The sequence below is a fragment of the Penicillium odoratum genome, assembly GCF_028828045.1.
Source record: "Penicillium odoratum strain IBT 22623 chromosome Unknown utg000006l_segment0_segment0, whole genome shotgun sequence".
NCBI classification, from domain to species: Eukaryota; Fungi; Ascomycota; class Eurotiomycetes; order Eurotiales; family Aspergillaceae; genus Penicillium; species Penicillium odoratum.
Window position 1 is genome coordinate 4650139 of NW_026643148.1, and position 14829 is coordinate 4664967.

At 49.6% G+C, this 14829-nt stretch overlaps 8 protein-coding genes across 8 annotated transcripts; 2 read left to right on the forward strand and 6 right to left on the reverse strand.

The window, feature by feature from the left end:
• Positions 1-70: 70 nt before the first annotated feature.
• N7520_010133 (RTA1 domain-containing protein) lies at positions 71-1034 on the reverse strand (the record flags this gene model as incomplete). Its single annotated transcript, XM_057144067.1, has 3 exons — positions 71-522; positions 574-816; positions 884-1034. The coding sequence occupies 3 exons, from the start codon at positions 1032-1034 to the stop codon at positions 71-73; spliced, it is 846 nt and encodes a 281-aa protein (XP_056993355.1).
• Positions 1035-1319: 285 nt separating this feature from the next.
• Positions 1320-2800, forward strand: N7520_010134 (Zn(II)2Cys6 transcription factor domain-containing protein; the record flags this gene model as incomplete). Its single annotated transcript, XM_057144068.1, has 3 exons — positions 1320-1388; positions 1441-2249; positions 2305-2800. The coding sequence occupies 3 exons, from the start codon at positions 1320-1322 to the stop codon at positions 2798-2800; spliced, it is 1374 nt and encodes a 457-aa protein (XP_056993356.1).
• Positions 2801-3002: 202 nt separating this feature from the next.
• On the reverse strand, positions 3003-4334 carry N7520_010135 (Hsp20/alpha crystallin family protein; the record flags this gene model as incomplete). Its single annotated transcript, XM_057144069.1, has 1 exon — positions 3003-4334. The coding sequence occupies one exon, from the start codon at positions 4332-4334 to the stop codon at positions 3003-3005; it is 1332 nt and encodes a 443-aa protein (XP_056993357.1).
• Positions 4335-5175: 841 nt separating this feature from the next.
• On the reverse strand, positions 5176-6006 carry N7520_010136 (uncharacterized protein; the record flags this gene model as incomplete). The annotated part of the gene is made up of 1 exon (XM_057144070.1): positions 5176-6006. One exon carries the CDS (start codon positions 6004-6006, stop codon positions 5176-5178), a length of 831 nt encoding a protein of 276 aa, XP_056993358.1.
• A 288-nt stretch (positions 6007-6294) lies between these two features.
• On the reverse strand, positions 6295-7830 carry N7520_010137 (putative nucleoside transporter; the record flags this gene model as incomplete). The annotated part of the gene is made up of 1 exon (XM_057144071.1): positions 6295-7830. The coding sequence occupies one exon, from the start codon at positions 7828-7830 to the stop codon at positions 6295-6297; it is 1536 nt and encodes a 511-aa protein (XP_056993359.1).
• A 1305-nt stretch (positions 7831-9135) lies between these two features.
• Positions 9136-10794, forward strand: N7520_010138 (putative pyridine nucleotide-disulfide oxidoreductase; the record flags this gene model as incomplete). Its single annotated transcript, XM_057144072.1, has 1 exon — positions 9136-10794. The coding sequence occupies one exon, from the start codon at positions 9136-9138 to the stop codon at positions 10792-10794; it is 1659 nt and encodes a 552-aa protein (XP_056993360.1).
• A 358-nt stretch (positions 10795-11152) lies between these two features.
• Positions 11153-12990, reverse strand: N7520_010139 (putative general amidase; the record flags this gene model as incomplete). Its single annotated transcript, XM_057144073.1, has 3 exons — positions 11153-11304; positions 11361-12639; positions 12691-12990. The coding sequence occupies 3 exons, from the start codon at positions 12988-12990 to the stop codon at positions 11153-11155; spliced, it is 1731 nt and encodes a 576-aa protein (XP_056993361.1).
• Positions 12991-13222: 232 nt separating this feature from the next.
• On the reverse strand, positions 13223-14624 carry N7520_010140 (M20 family metallopeptidase; the record flags this gene model as incomplete). Its single annotated transcript, XM_057144074.1, has 4 exons — positions 13223-13586; positions 13641-14033; positions 14085-14467; positions 14523-14624. The coding sequence occupies 4 exons, from the start codon at positions 14622-14624 to the stop codon at positions 13223-13225; spliced, it is 1242 nt and encodes a 413-aa protein (XP_056993362.1).
• Positions 14625-14829: the final 205 nt, after the last annotated feature.

Below are 14829 nucleotides of genomic sequence, written 5' to 3' on the forward strand. Positions count from 1 at the left end.
CGCCTCAAAATTGAACTTATTTTTGGACATCTGAATGTCATGATACATCTATAACTCAGTGCCATCTAATCTAAAGCGGCAAATCATAAGAATCCGGGATTCTGTCACTTTTCCCATCTCCCAAAATAACCGCCGGGTGATAAACGTTCATCACGATCATCGCAATGAACATGATTGTCGCATCAAAGACATAAGAAAATGCTTCATGTGTCATGATGTATCCATCAAATCCATACTTATACTCGATCAGGCGGAAAATGGACCGAATCAAGATAAGGATACTGACGACGTACAGCGCCAGAAGCACAGTAGCCCAGTTTCGCTGTCTCCAGCCCTGGTTTCGAGTAGTTTGACGCTCTGTTGATGATTTCGCTGTCGGCTGCTTAGTGATCCGCATGTGGAAAACGGCTGCGACGACGACGAAGAAGCCGAAGAAGAGGAGTTGAACAACCAGACCACCGATGACCACATTGGATCCAGTGTTTCGGGTACTAGTCTTTTTGCTAGCCATGAGGCCACCTCCTATTATTCATATTAGTATCTACTGTTGAATGTGGTATCATCTGATCTCACCTGCTGATTGCATCATGAATGAAAAGACATCACCCGCAACGAAGATCTTGGTCATCCACTTGACGGGGACCAAAGAAAGGTGCTCAGCATGAAGGTAAGAAACCAAGCGTCCCAGGACCATATAAATACTAGCAGCATACAAGGTTGGTGCAAGAAGAGTCATAACTGATTGTAGAGCATAGATGGTAACGGAGCTCAGATCATTATGGGCGATGATCCGGCAGAGATATCCAATTATTTGAACTGTTCCAAGGTTACCAATTAGCATCCCTAAGAGCATACTGATGACATTTGAAAGAAGTTGACATACAGATTCCACCGATCACAAAAGGAATAAAGTACCAGCATCGTGCCTTGATTAATTGCCAGAGATGGTAACCTGTAGTAGCCAGGAACAGAATCACGAATATGATAGCTGCCGCGTAAGACGGGTCATAGCCGTAAAGGTTGGAATGGTTCATGGTGTAAATGCCGACATGAGTAAGACGACATGGCACTTTCTAGTTATATACAGGTAGATTTTAAATCTCAGTCAACTCCATAAATGGTGCTTGGAAGCCAAGAGATTTATATTCGGAATACGAGATACGACGTTTTGGCAATGTAAGCTTCTGATTGGTCACAAGATGTGGGTCTTTGCGTATCCGTAATCGAGTCCGTTTAGAATCAGAATCCCCGTAACCGTAACCGTTTCCTCTACGGATCACCTAAGGTAAGATCCCCTTACTCTGGAGTACACTGCCAAGATGGGACCCCGAAGAACACATCGGAAGAGTCGTAATGGATGTCCACAATGCAAAGCCCGCAGATTGAAGGTTCGCATCTATGTACCCAACCTATACCGCACCGTTTACTCATGCTCAATAGTGTGATGAACGAAATCCATGCACCAATTGCGTTAAACATGGTGTCTTCTGCGAGTTTGTCGCATCAAATGAACATGGCTCCACAAACGGGACCCCTGCATCTGCTACTGCATCGCCAGTGGCTCAACCCCAAACCCAATCCCAACCTCAGACCCAGACTCTAATACAGCCGCATCTATACCCACAACCTAGTATCAATGTGGGCCCTGTTAACTATGTACGGCAAGAGCAAAAGTTCGACCTACTTGGTATTCTTTCCGAAGCTCCTGACCCTTCTATGCGTGCCGCAGAGGACTGGGCTCTTGATATTGAATTGATGCATCACTACTGCACCATGACGTGCAATACACTGACCCTCCGCGAAGATGCCCGTTATGTTTGGCGGGTCATCATGCCTATTGAGGGCTACTCGAATCCTTATGTGATGAATGGGCTCTTGGCTATCGCTGCCCTGCACCGCGCATTCCTGTCGGTCACTCCTCAACAGAAAGAGCGATATATCAAGGCATCGGCCTACCATATGACGACAGGATTAGCGAAATTCCGAGAAATTATCGCCTCGCCTATTGATCCGAAGAACTGGCAGCCAGTCTTTTGTTTTGCGAGTATGATCAATGTCCATCTGATGGGTACTCCTATTCGACTGGGTGTTAGTCGGTGGCCTGCGCCGATCTCGAATGTGCTGGAGTTGTTCGGGAGTTGTACGGGCATTCAGGCTCTCATGGCGCCGTTTTTGCATTCTATTCGAAAGACTCAGTTGGCACCCTTGGTGAACTCGATTTATCTTATAGACCCGGAGCTCATTCCAAGGTAATCATGGATTCATGGAACTTGGGAGTCAACTAGTTTACTGATTGCTTTCTAGCCCAGCACAGGTTTCTCAATCTCTGCTTCCTCCTGATTTTTGGGTCGAAGCCTCTCAATTACGTGCATTCATTGGGAATTACCCATTCGCCCCTGTGGAAAATAAACCTGGTCAGGGGAGTGATCCTACAAGCGACCCCTCAAGTCAAAGAAACGACTACATTGCCACCCTTGAAGCCCTCGAAAGAGCGGCACGATGCATTGAGCTTGCAGGGACAAAGATTGAGTGGGGAATAATCTTTATATTTGCCCATCCATTAAGTAAATCTTTCCATGATGCCGTTGAAGCGCATGAGCCCGCTGCCTTGGTCATTATGGCATATTACTGTATCTTGATACATCTTGTGGATGATGTTTGGTTCACGAATGGGCTTGGATGGCAGTTAATGGAGGATATTGAGAGCAAGATTCGTCCTGAATATAGGGAGTGGCTACGGTGGCCGAAGCGTTGGGTTTTTGAGAGACAAGGGTACCCTTTGTATTTGAGTAGAGCGTGAAACGTGTGATTATGCATATTGTTAGACTATTATAGATGTTTCTATTAATCTTGGAAGTGCGATGTTTATGTATATCACTCGTTAAAAAACGAGTTGACGATTTGTTATTCAATCTGTAGAATCACGAAAATCACCAACTAAACTAAGTTCAATCAAACCAACGCCGCATAAATCCGAAATTGTGGCCAGAACTGTCCTGGTCTTACTGAATAGCAATTTTCACGTATTCGCGCACCTCCTGCTCCTCGCTTTCCTCCGACTCGACAGGAGTAATCGACCGGTTTACACCTTCCTCCATGGGATCTTTCTCCTTGACATCGCCATCTTCAACGAGAACCTTCTTCAACTCGGACTCGATCTTCGGGATAGTAACGTTCAGAACACCATCCTCGAGTTTGGCGACGATCGCATCAAAATCAATAGGAGCCGAGGCCTCGCGCGTACCAAGGCGAATTTCACGCTGGAAAGTGCCCACCTCCTGGGCACGTTCCTCCATCACCAGAGCTTGGTGCAGATTCTCATCCATGCCGGGTCGGTGCACGATACCGGTAAGACGTAGAACGGACTCTTCGGCATCGTAGTCGATGCTCACGTCAGATTTTTTAGCACCGGGCAGTGAAACGTGCAAAATATAGTTGGCTGGGGTGTCGAAGATGTCGACGGAGGGTTGGAAGTCGGTTTCGTTCTGTGGGCCAAAGGGGAATCCAAAGAATGCGCTCAGTTGGCGCATGAAGCCTGCATCGGGACCACGCATCCCACCACGTCCTCCTTTGTGGCCCTTGCCTTTGTGTCCATATCCCCTAAAGCCTTTGTGTCCGTGGCACTTGTGGCCTTTTCCCATCGGACTGCCGTACCCGAAGATAGGGTGCGCGTGGTGAGGTGGTCCAAAATGACCAGGGCCTCCGAAGTCAGGACCTCCATAAGGGCCGTATTGATGAGGACCAGGACCTCCATAAGGGCCGTGATGATGACCACCAAAGGCTCCAGGACCACCCCTGTGACCTGGTCCATGTCCATATCCATGGCGGCCCCTACCACCTTTGCCTCCGCGGCCACCTTTACCGAAACCGTGAACATGGTCGTGGCCATGACGACCCTTGCCATGGCGCTTGTCTTTGCGGCAACGGTACTCGTCCGATTCGGAGTCAGAACAGGAGTTCATCTCTTTATCTTGGGTCTCGGGGACCTTCTCGGTGGATGCTGTGGCATCAGCATTCTGTTCTGGCTCGGCATCGTTGTTCTCGCGCTGCTCCCACTCGCCGTGGCGGCGGTGACGGCCGCGGTGACCATGTTCGGGACCTCCAAATTCCCAGGCTGGGGGAGGACCGCGGTGACCGTGATGGCCGTGATGGGGTGGGCCTCCATAGCCCCAGTAGGGAGGAGGAGGAGGAGGTCCAGGGGGGCCTGGAGGACCGTGGTGAGCGTGTGGGCCGTGGTAGTGACCTCCATGAGAGAAGAAAGGGTGGTCCTCAAGGCCAGTGGCTGAGGGATCCCATGAATAGGATGGGTGATTGAGGTGATAGATGGAAGCCATCTTCAAAAGCTCAAAGTGATATAGATGTGTTGTCGGGGGTTGAAGGTTGTAGAAATAGAAGTAGAAAGTAGTAGTAGAAAGTAGAAGTAAAAGTAGAAAGCCGAGAAAGTAAAGTGGAAGTGGAAGTGGAAGAAGAAAGAAACAATTGTAGTTAATGATTTCATTAAGCTCTTATATACACTTGATCCAATGTACATGTACACATAATCCTTGTCAGTGGAGTCACCACGCGTACAAACAATCGTGCTGCCTTGGTTATCCCCCGCCTTTTACTGGCCCTACAACGCCTCCGAGCTTGATAAGTCCGAGAAGTGAATACATTGGGAATTCACCGTTTCCAAAAGATGCATATCCGAAGGTTATAGAATTTTTAGAATTCGGAGAAGGCGAATGTATCCACACTATCTACCGGATCTACAGTTGAAAAGACTGAATTAGGCATCAAGGACCGAAATTCCCGATTAACTTAAATCCGAGTGAGTCATCAACGCCACCGCTGCGCCACCGTGGCGCGTCACAAGGAGGCTGAAGATATATGTTATACAGGAATGACAGTAATAAAGATATACATTTAAATACTGTTCTAATCAGAATGAGAATATTGAACTCTGATTATTTGAGATATCAGAGTATATCGTGATTCATCACCTCCTGACTCGTTGATTGGTTTGAATCGTTGGATGCACTTGCTTGTCTATGTCGATGACTGACAAGCTACGAGCTGATGATTGTCTCAGTGCATCCTCACGAATGGTTATAGTTATTTGTCTGGACTTCCTCGGCCCTAGTTTCGCTTTTTCGCTTCACGCTGGCGTGCCATGATATGCGCTGTCCGACTCATTTATCGTGATAGCTTCATGTGACGGTTAACATCCTTGTAAAGCAGGTAGCGGAATGGCCCAGGACCACCGGCGTAACAGGCTTGCGGGCAGAAAGCACGCAACCACATGAAGTCACCTGCCTCAACCTCAACCCAATCCTGATTAAGACGGTAAACAGCCTTTCCTTCCAAGACATACAATCCGTGCTCCATAACGTGGGTCTCAGCGAATGGAATAACACCACCCGGTTGGAAGGTCACGATAGTAACATGCATGTCGTGACGAAGATCGGTCGGGTCCACAAAGCGAGTTGTCGCCCACGCACCATCGGTATCGGGCATCACTGTGGGCGCGATGTCCTTTTCGTTAAGAAAAAGCGGGTCGGGAAAGTCGAGTCCATCCACAGCTTCATAAGTCTTTCGAACCCAATGGAACCGGGCGGTAGCGGAGCCCGTGTTGCGGAGAGTCCAGCCGCTCTTCGGAGGGAGATAAGCGTACCCGCCCTCGCGGAGTGTGTGGGTTTGTCCGGCCAGGGTCACGGTGACTTCGCCTTCCACTACGAACAGAACTCCTTGTGCGCCGTCGTCGAGTTCGGCTCGGTCACTTCCACCACCCGGTTGCACTTCCATGATATATTGCGAGAAGGTTTCGGCGAAGCCTGAGAGCGGGCGGGCGATCACCCATAACCGGGTCTGGTCCCAGAAGGGGAGGAAGCTGGTGACAATGTCGCTAAAGGTGCCCTTGGGGATGACGGCGTAGGCCTCGGTGAACATGGCGCGATCGGTGAGGACCTGTGTCTGGGGAGGCAGACCCCCGGTGGGTGCGTAGTAACTTCTGACCTGGTTGCTCATTTTGGCGGGATGATTTTCTGTATAGGTAGAGTGACGGAATGCGGGAATGGTGGGTTGAATTGGTATTTAGCTATGGAAGAGAGATCAGCCCCGCAATTAAAGTATTTCTGCTCGGTTCTCTGTCCCACTTGAAATCCCGGCGTTGACCGAATTACGCGGGGCAGACCGTCGGTGCCAGCCGTGGAAAGGTCCAGATCCACTACCAACTATATGACTATATGACTCTTGATGGAAATTCGATGAATGGGAACAAATACAACATCTATTATGTTTAACATGTATAACTAATTATTTACCGAAGTATTTCAGCTCCAAGTACCTGGCTGGAAGAAAACTCAAAGCAGTCACCACAAAAGTAAACTCATTGGCAACATCACCGCCATCGATAACCTTGGCAAGAGGTCCCACGAACCATGTCTCACTCATACCCATAACCCACGCAATAACTCCGAGGGCAAAGGCCACACCCGCACCGATACCCAGAGGTAGTCTGGCCGGGTCATTCCACCCTTCCAAGTCATAGTTGTCGAAGTTGCCCTTGCGGAAGATATAGTGTTCCTCGAGGAGAATCACAGCGTAACTGGTGCACCAGTATCCCAACAAGCTCAGGAAGTCTTGGAGGTATGTGTTGAGCTTCGCGCGGCCGCCGATCGACAGTGCTAGGATGCAGACGAAGCAGATGATAGTCCATATGAACCTAGGAACACGAGCGAAGGGTCGGGAAAGTTGCTGGAAGGAAATAGCAGAGCTGTAGATGCTGATAACGTTGACGTTGATACCGGACAGGACGAGGAGGGTTAGGAGGAACTTCGCAAATCCGCGGGGGTGGAGCATATCCTGAATCAGATAGCCAATTCCCTGATCGTACGCTGCGGACCACTCAGGCTTGTTGTTCAGGGCAGAGGCAACGATACAACCAGCCACCATACCAATGGAGGTCGGAATGGCAATACCGAAAGTGGTCATCAAGAACACCTTTACCCGGCTGACATTGGCAGGGTAGTGAACATAGTAATCACTCGCCATTGTGCACCACGATGCGCTGGATCCGTATACCACTCCAATCAAACTGAGAACGGCAGCCGAGAGACCGCGGCCCGTCACAGTGGCTGGGGCCGTATTGTCTGCATACTGGCCAACCTCACCAAAGATGATGAGGAAGATGACAAAGAAGACCAACCAGGCCCATCGCTCATAGAGCAGGATAGCTTTCAGTCCGACGAAGGAGATGATCAGTGCGATAACCGCCAGGATGACGATACCCAGGATCAAGGAGACACGACCGTCAGACACAGCGGTTAATGCGAGACCGCCTGTAATACATGCGACGGCTGCCCAGCCCAGCTGCTGAATTCCGTTAAGCAGGGCGACAAGCTTATTCGGCCACCATCCGAAACTGTACCGACCGACACTGATCTGACGCAAACCGGTCACAGCGCCAAAGGTTGCGCAGAAGCCAGCCAGAGATGCGGCCAGGATAGATGTGAAGATGGTGATAAGGATGGATTGTTTCAGAGTAAGGCCGAATTCCCAGCCCAAGAAACCTGTTGCAAAGCATGAGGTGTTGAGTGTACTGCTAGCCCATAGCAAGGCCATTGACAACTCTTCCACCCAATGCACGGGCTTTTTGTCTTCGTCGCGCTTGCGTGTGATGGCCTCAGACTCCAGACCCAGCTTCTTGTCCATTCTCTCCTCCAGAGCCCGAAGCCTGGCTAGCAAACCAGTCTCACGTGGAGCAGCATTGTCGACTGCGACATCGAGAGAGGTCTGATCAACAGTGGAGAAATTGGTCTTGTCAAGACCCTTTTCCGGATCGTACTCCATGGAGATGTTGTGGGGAAGGAAGGGTGGAATGCGGCAGAAAAAAAGGGCAGAGCAAGTAAATTTATGTGCACGTGGACAAAAACACGGCTGATTGTGGGGGAAAGATAACATTAGACTATTAATCTGTGATAGGCTGAATCTGTACATGGTGCTGCGGACTCCGGTCGACTAAAATGACCGGTGCAGTTAGTCTTTGCCCCTAAAACCGCCACGCGAGCACCTATTGGTTGACGGGATATCATGATATGCAATTTTGATAACCCCCTGCAATGAGGGTGGTATGTGGCAAATCCAGACTCAGCTGATGCGTCTATAATTTCAAGGTTTCTTTTGAATGCGACCAAGTGACATTCATTAACGGTTGAACAAAATCAACATTGAAATTCAATTTGGACAGAACAAGCAGGAACAAGCATGGAAAAACCCTATAGAGTGGAATCTTTGAACCTTATCGTTATCGTGATCGTTTATCTTATCCATTCGATAACTTATCTGGGACGGCTAAGTGATTATCAGCTGATTATCTACTGGTACGGAGGACGGGGTACCTTCCAAGGTTATCTTTAAGAAGGATTTATATCCCGTAATTGAATTGACCTTTCATTGGAACATTGACCTCTTTCAGCGGCTTAGTTAAACGAGTGGGCCGCTCGGAGTGGGTCAGCCTCCGCATATCTTACCCATCAGATTGCCTAGATACTACTCCAGTACATGTACATATAAGATAACTATAAATTGGATGGCTTGGGCATCTATATCTAATTCCAATCCATGTTTTGACTGATGGCATGATTGCGGGGTATAATCAGCCTAAATGTGAATTCACGTGACCGTTTCGATTCCCTGCATCTGATCATCCCATCTTGCTATCTTGCCATCTTCCCCTCTTCACCTTCCCTCTCTCCTCTTGACTCTCCAAATTGCAAAATCGCATTCACATCCTCATACCCGATGGCATGGAGCTGTACTGCCCCTGCTTATTCCGAAAGTGGCACGTGTCACTCTTCACCGATGCTCCGAACAGTTCCGAGTTTCCCCTTGAGAATAGAGTTATAGTCGCGGGAGCATGAGCGAAGCCCGGTGAATTCCGTGGTTCGAACAGAGAAGTGATGATCTTGGGGATCTTGATCCGAAAGCTCCGTACTCCGTATATCCTTCACTCTCGTAACTTCCGAGGATGAGGTCACCGATGTGTCAGCTGAAGTCTATGACAAGCTACAATTCAAAAACACCTAGGATGCCACTAATGATGGAACTGATCATACAGGTTTTAATTGATTGACTGTAGTACCTCCGACTGACATTATGCCCCTCCGACCGCTGGGTGCCTTGCGCCCTCGGTGCATTCAACATCGAGCTCTTCGCTCACCCTTTCTCGACCAAATTCTCCTCGGAAACTCCTTCCCAACGCACTCTTCAAGAAGCCTTACCACCCAGATCAAAAACACCGAAGCGTCCGAAAAAGATGCCCACAAGGAACGTGTAGTCATTCTCGGATCGGGTTGGGGCGGATATACCTTGTCTCGCCGGATCTCTCCGACTTCCTTCTCGCCAATCGTCATCTCACCGCGTTCCTACTTTGTTTTCACTCCTCTTCTTACCGACGCGGCAAGTGGGTCTCTCGACTTTTCTAATATTGTCGAACCTGTGCGTGACCCGCATGCCAAGGTTGATTTCATTCAAGCTGCGGCGCGATCGATCGATCTCAAGAAAAAGACGGTTCTATGTGAGGCCACTGTGGTGAAGAGTGGTGTCACCGAGACAAGCACCGAAGAGGAAAAACAGGACGACAATGCTGAGGTCACGAAGGGATACCGGTGGTGGGAACGGGGCGAGATGTTCGAGGTCCCTTATGACAAGCTTGTTATTGCGGTTGGTGCTGTGAGCCGCACCTTTGGCACACCCGGGGTTAAGGAAAATGCCTTTTTTTTCAGGGACATTGGCGACGCCAAGCGTGTGAAGCGGCGGGTACGCGAGTGCTTTGAATTGGCTGTGCTGCCGACCACAACACCTGAAATGCGGAAATGGCTGCTCCATTTTGCTATCGTTGGGGCGGGTCCGACAGGTACTGAGCTGGCGGCATCGCTTCGTGACTTCCTCTACAAGGATATGATGAGCTTGTATCCAGCCCTCGATGACATTCCCAAGATCACTCTTTACGATGTGGCGCCTAAAGTTTTGTCCACGTTTGACGAATCGCTCTCTCGATACGCCATGGAAACTATGAAGAGTGAAGGAATCAATATTAAGACTTCTCATCATGTTGAGAGTCTCCGTTGGGGGGCGCCAGGCGAATCACCACCTCACGAGATGGATCCCAAGCGCTGCCTGACCATGAAAACCAAAGAAGAAGGCGAGGTTGGAATTGGAATGTGTGTTTGGGCCACAGGGAATGCCCCTAACAAGTTTATCAGGGCTCTGGACAAAGTGGATGAATTCCCCACGAAATCTGTCAACACGAGCCAGCCAACCGAGGATGAACAAGTCTGGGAGTTCAAGAAGGTCTCCAAGAAGGGTCCTCTCCTTGTTGACGGATATTTGCGCGTACAGCTGCAAGACGAGAATGGTCGTACGGTTGTTCTCCAAGATGTCTACGCGCTAGGTGACAACGCCATGATCGAAACCGGAGCACCACCTGCTACGGCACAAGCTACTTTCCAAGAGGCCAAATGGCTGGCGACACGGATGAATAAGAAGGACGTTGACCAGACTCCACCTTTCTCGTTTCGTAACCTGGGGGCCATGGCCTATATCGGGGATGAGAAAGCTCTCATGCAGATTCCACACGACGACAAGACCGGCAAACGCAGCAAGTACCTACCTGAAGGGATTACGGGAAGAATGGCGCATTTGATATGGAGGGCAGCATATCTATCTATGAGCTTTAGCACTCGCAATAAGCTTAAGCTTGCTTTCAGGTGGACGATCAACCGGATCTTCGGAAGGGATATTTCACGCTTTTGATTAAGTTCTAGTCTACAAAACTATCTATCCAAATCTGAGGTTAACGTAATGCTCATTCTGTGTACGGACTGTGTTCCGTACCAACATATTAATAAACAATCTCAAGACCCTATTTGTAGTGGTGGCAGACTATCTTCCAACTGCATTCCAGGGTGCCTGGGTGTGCTTTTTTTTTCTACGTACGATTGAATCACCAGTGCTACGCTCCGATGTCTGCAGTGTCCAAATTGCCTGCACATGAAGTGGACGCTAGGAACATCATAGATCAATTACTTTGCCGATGGAAAACGATGTATTACAAGTCAAGAAATCTTGGGAAGACTATTTTGAACCATTTGGTGGTTCTATACCAGTTCGTTCAAAGCTTTGCACCAACTGCATGTCCCTGCACTGCTCTATCGACAATTTCCATCGCCTGGAAGAGCTCATAGTCCCGTTGCTTTGGAGTCACGACTTGGACACTGAGTGGTGAATCTAGATAAACCCGACGATCGGTTGTTTTCTCATCCCCTACGAGCATTGCTGCATTAGCATGGGATTGGATTTCGGATCACCGTTAGACTTACATAATTTGCGATTCGCCTTATCCCAGCTACCTAAATCCGGTGAGTCCATCTCGCGTCCGATCTCCAGATCAGACTCAACCAACCGGCGTACCGGGATCGTACCGGCTGGATAATCCAGCAGCACGAACGATGAGGTGTATCCCACCGCATTGTAACGGTCCATCTGGGGAACTGGATGTGGCGCCACAGGACAAATAATAGCATCCACGCGTCTCTCTCGCGATAAACCGAGTGTCCACATGCTCAGCATCTCTTTCTCTAGCTGGGCGCGCTGGGCGTGCAGATCCGCTAGCTGGTTGACATTTAATGCCTTGCCACGCCCATACCTACCCTGCAGCCAGGGAATCAAAGGCTCGCCCATACTTTCGATAAGATCCATCATACTGGACCCATCATCAACACCCATAAGTCTACCAGCAACTGCTTGGCACTTGCGCATCGCAGGCGGGGTTGGGATATCGACAACCCCAACGCCCGGAGTCTGACGCAAGAGCCGGGCGACTTCATCAATAACACGAGCCACAGGGGGTAAGGGTGTGACAAGACCATCCGTCTTAAGGATACCAATAGTAAAGTTCCGCGGTGAAAGTGTCAACGGCGCAGGCGCAGGCCAATACCCCGGTATACAATCCTCATCAAAGAGTTCCGACCGCGGTACAATCTCACGCATGATAGCCTCCAAATCCGCAACCGACCGGGCAAGAGGACCCGCCACAGCCTGGATAGCCATCCGACCTTTACCAGGAAGCTGGCCACTTTCCTGACCACCATATGGGACACGTCCGTTGCTTGGCTTGAATCCATAGATACCCTGGCACATGGCCGGCACGCGGATACTACCGCCAATATCCGTGCCAAATCCGACCATCGAGCCGTGCATCGCGACCAGAACGCCCTCGCCGCCTGTGCTACCGCCCGCCGTCCATTGTCGATTCAGTGGATTCAGTGTCCGTCCGAATAGGTGGTTGCAGCTATCCAGCGTTGCGAGCGTCTGAGGGACATTTGTCTTGGCGATCACGATGGCACCGAGGCTCTCTAGGAGATCGACTAGCGGAGAATTTGCAGATGAAGGTTTAAAAGCCAATGCGGAGAGACCGATGCTCGAATCCACTCCTTTCACCCGGAATGTATCTTTCACCGAGACAGGGAGGCCATGTAAAGGGCCGACGGGGTGACCCGTACGTTGGAGGTGTTCGTCAAGTTCCCGCGCCCGATGTAAGGCACGGTCAAACAGAGGTTCGGTCAGACAGCGCGTGAGTTGGTGGGAAATAGCTGCTCTCTGAACAAGGTTAGCTCTCAGCCTGCAATATGTTAAGAATATAGAACGTACTTTGCAAAATGCCAGCACCACCTCTTCAGCCTTGATTTTGCCCTCCGTCATCGCTGAGACGAGTGCCCGTACATCATATTTCTCCGTAATCTCAAGTTCTTTAGATGAAAGTAGCCCACATGTGCGTGGAATCTCCATCACATTGACTCTGGTGTATTGCTTCGGACCCTCGGTGATGGACTCGGCCGGTGTGAGCATCCCCTCGGGGATGAACTGTGCAGGCAGTTTCCATTGTACGGGAATAGCAGCATCTAATTCATCCTGCTTGCGCAGAGCTATCGCCACATATGGTGAAGCCATGATGGTTGACAGTGGATAAATTGAGCGTTTCAGATGTACCGTAACATGGTGGATGCGGGGATGCGGAGAAGCCTCGGTTCGGATGTATGCAGATCAGGAGATTAAAGTGCATCATTCAGGCTTTAAGCCTTGGAAATCAGCTTCAAATTATTGGTTGTATATTGTAACTGGTTCAACATTCTTCTATTGTAATTCATAAATCTTGCTACGCATTTATCATTATATAATTTAATCAAGCTGCCGAGGGCTTCAGTCCTTCCCACTGCGACTTGGCAGTTTCGAAAAGAGCATCATTGGTCAACATATCCCATCCCACCATAGCCAGTCCCTTACCAGTGAGGACAGCCTCAACGTGTGCTTCATCAGTTCCAGCGGAGGCAGCGAAGGTCGGGTGGTGAGGGAAGCTGCCCTCCGGACAGGGAATGGCAAACATGGAGTGAAGTGTTGGTACGGCGTAGCTGACATTACCAGCGTCAGTAGATCCAGTCAAGACCTTGTCATGTCTCGGAACAATCTTTCTTCCATAAGAGCTCATGTGACCGCTGAAAGTATCACACAAAGTCTCGTTCAGAACAATATCGGTATAAAGTCCCTCCCTGAGTTCTGTTAGTAATCCGAGTCATTTGGTTTTGGTGCACGCATCAACTCACTCGACAATCTTAACAGTGCAGCCAGTGATAACAGCAGCTCCTTCAATACAGGCCCGGACTCTGGCAATCAAACTCTTCAATCCAGTCAAAGTCGGGCTTCGGATCTGCCAGTAAGACTTGGTGTAGGCGGGGATAACATTGGCGACCTTGGGCACATCCAGGAAGGCACCGTGAATGCGCTCATCGGGCAGAATCTGTTGTCTCAAGGTGGAGATTCCGTTGTATGCCTGAACCAGCGCATCCAAAGCGTTCACACCATCCCACGGGTTACCACCAGCATGGGCATTCTTGCCGAAGAACTCCACGTGCAGCTCCTTGCGGGCGTTCATCATAATACCAGCCGCTCCGTCGCAGGGGGTGCCAACCAGAGCCTTGCCACTGGGTCCACCGTGACTAGCAAGAGTTAGTTAAAAGCAAAGATGAGAAGCCTGCGATCACACTCACGCCATCAAGGAAATATCAACCTCCTTGTAAGCTCCAGCATTGAGTAGCTTTTCCTTGCCACCACCGTTCTCCTCTGCAGGTGTGCCAAGGAGTTGAATCCTGCCACCAGTATTAAACTTCTTCTGCAGGTGGGTCAGCGCCAAAAAGGCCGCCACACTGCTAGTGGCGATGAGGTTGTGTCCACAGGCGTGACCAATATCGGGCAAAGCATCATATTCAGCGTTGAAGTTGATCAGTCGGCCTTCAGTTCCACTGATACATTCGAAGGAAGTATCCACGCCATAAGCGTGTCTGGTGACAGTGAAACCCTGGCTCTCAAGGAAATTACAAATGGCATCGTGAGCCTTGTGTTCCTCATAGGCCAATTCAGGATTAGACCAAATCTATAGTGGATTAGCATGACACTGAGTTCGGACTAATATGAACTAGGGGGAGTACAAATTGGTTCAATTCACGAAGCTGTGTGGAAACCTTCTCAAGAGCCTCATCGATAGCGGCTTGAGCCTCCTTGGGGGAAACGGTAACGGGAATGATAGCCATTTGATCTGAGATGTGGTGGATTTTGGTGGACTTCCGGATGCGTCGGATGATTATTTTTTAACTGTTTTCTGTGATTCCTAAAGCGAAGTCGATCCTTTTATGTTCCTGTTCACGGGTCTCCGATCTCCACGGATATCCACTGGAATCCCATAGATTCATGATATTATCCGGCATAGAAACTACATAACTTAACCCCAGATATCAT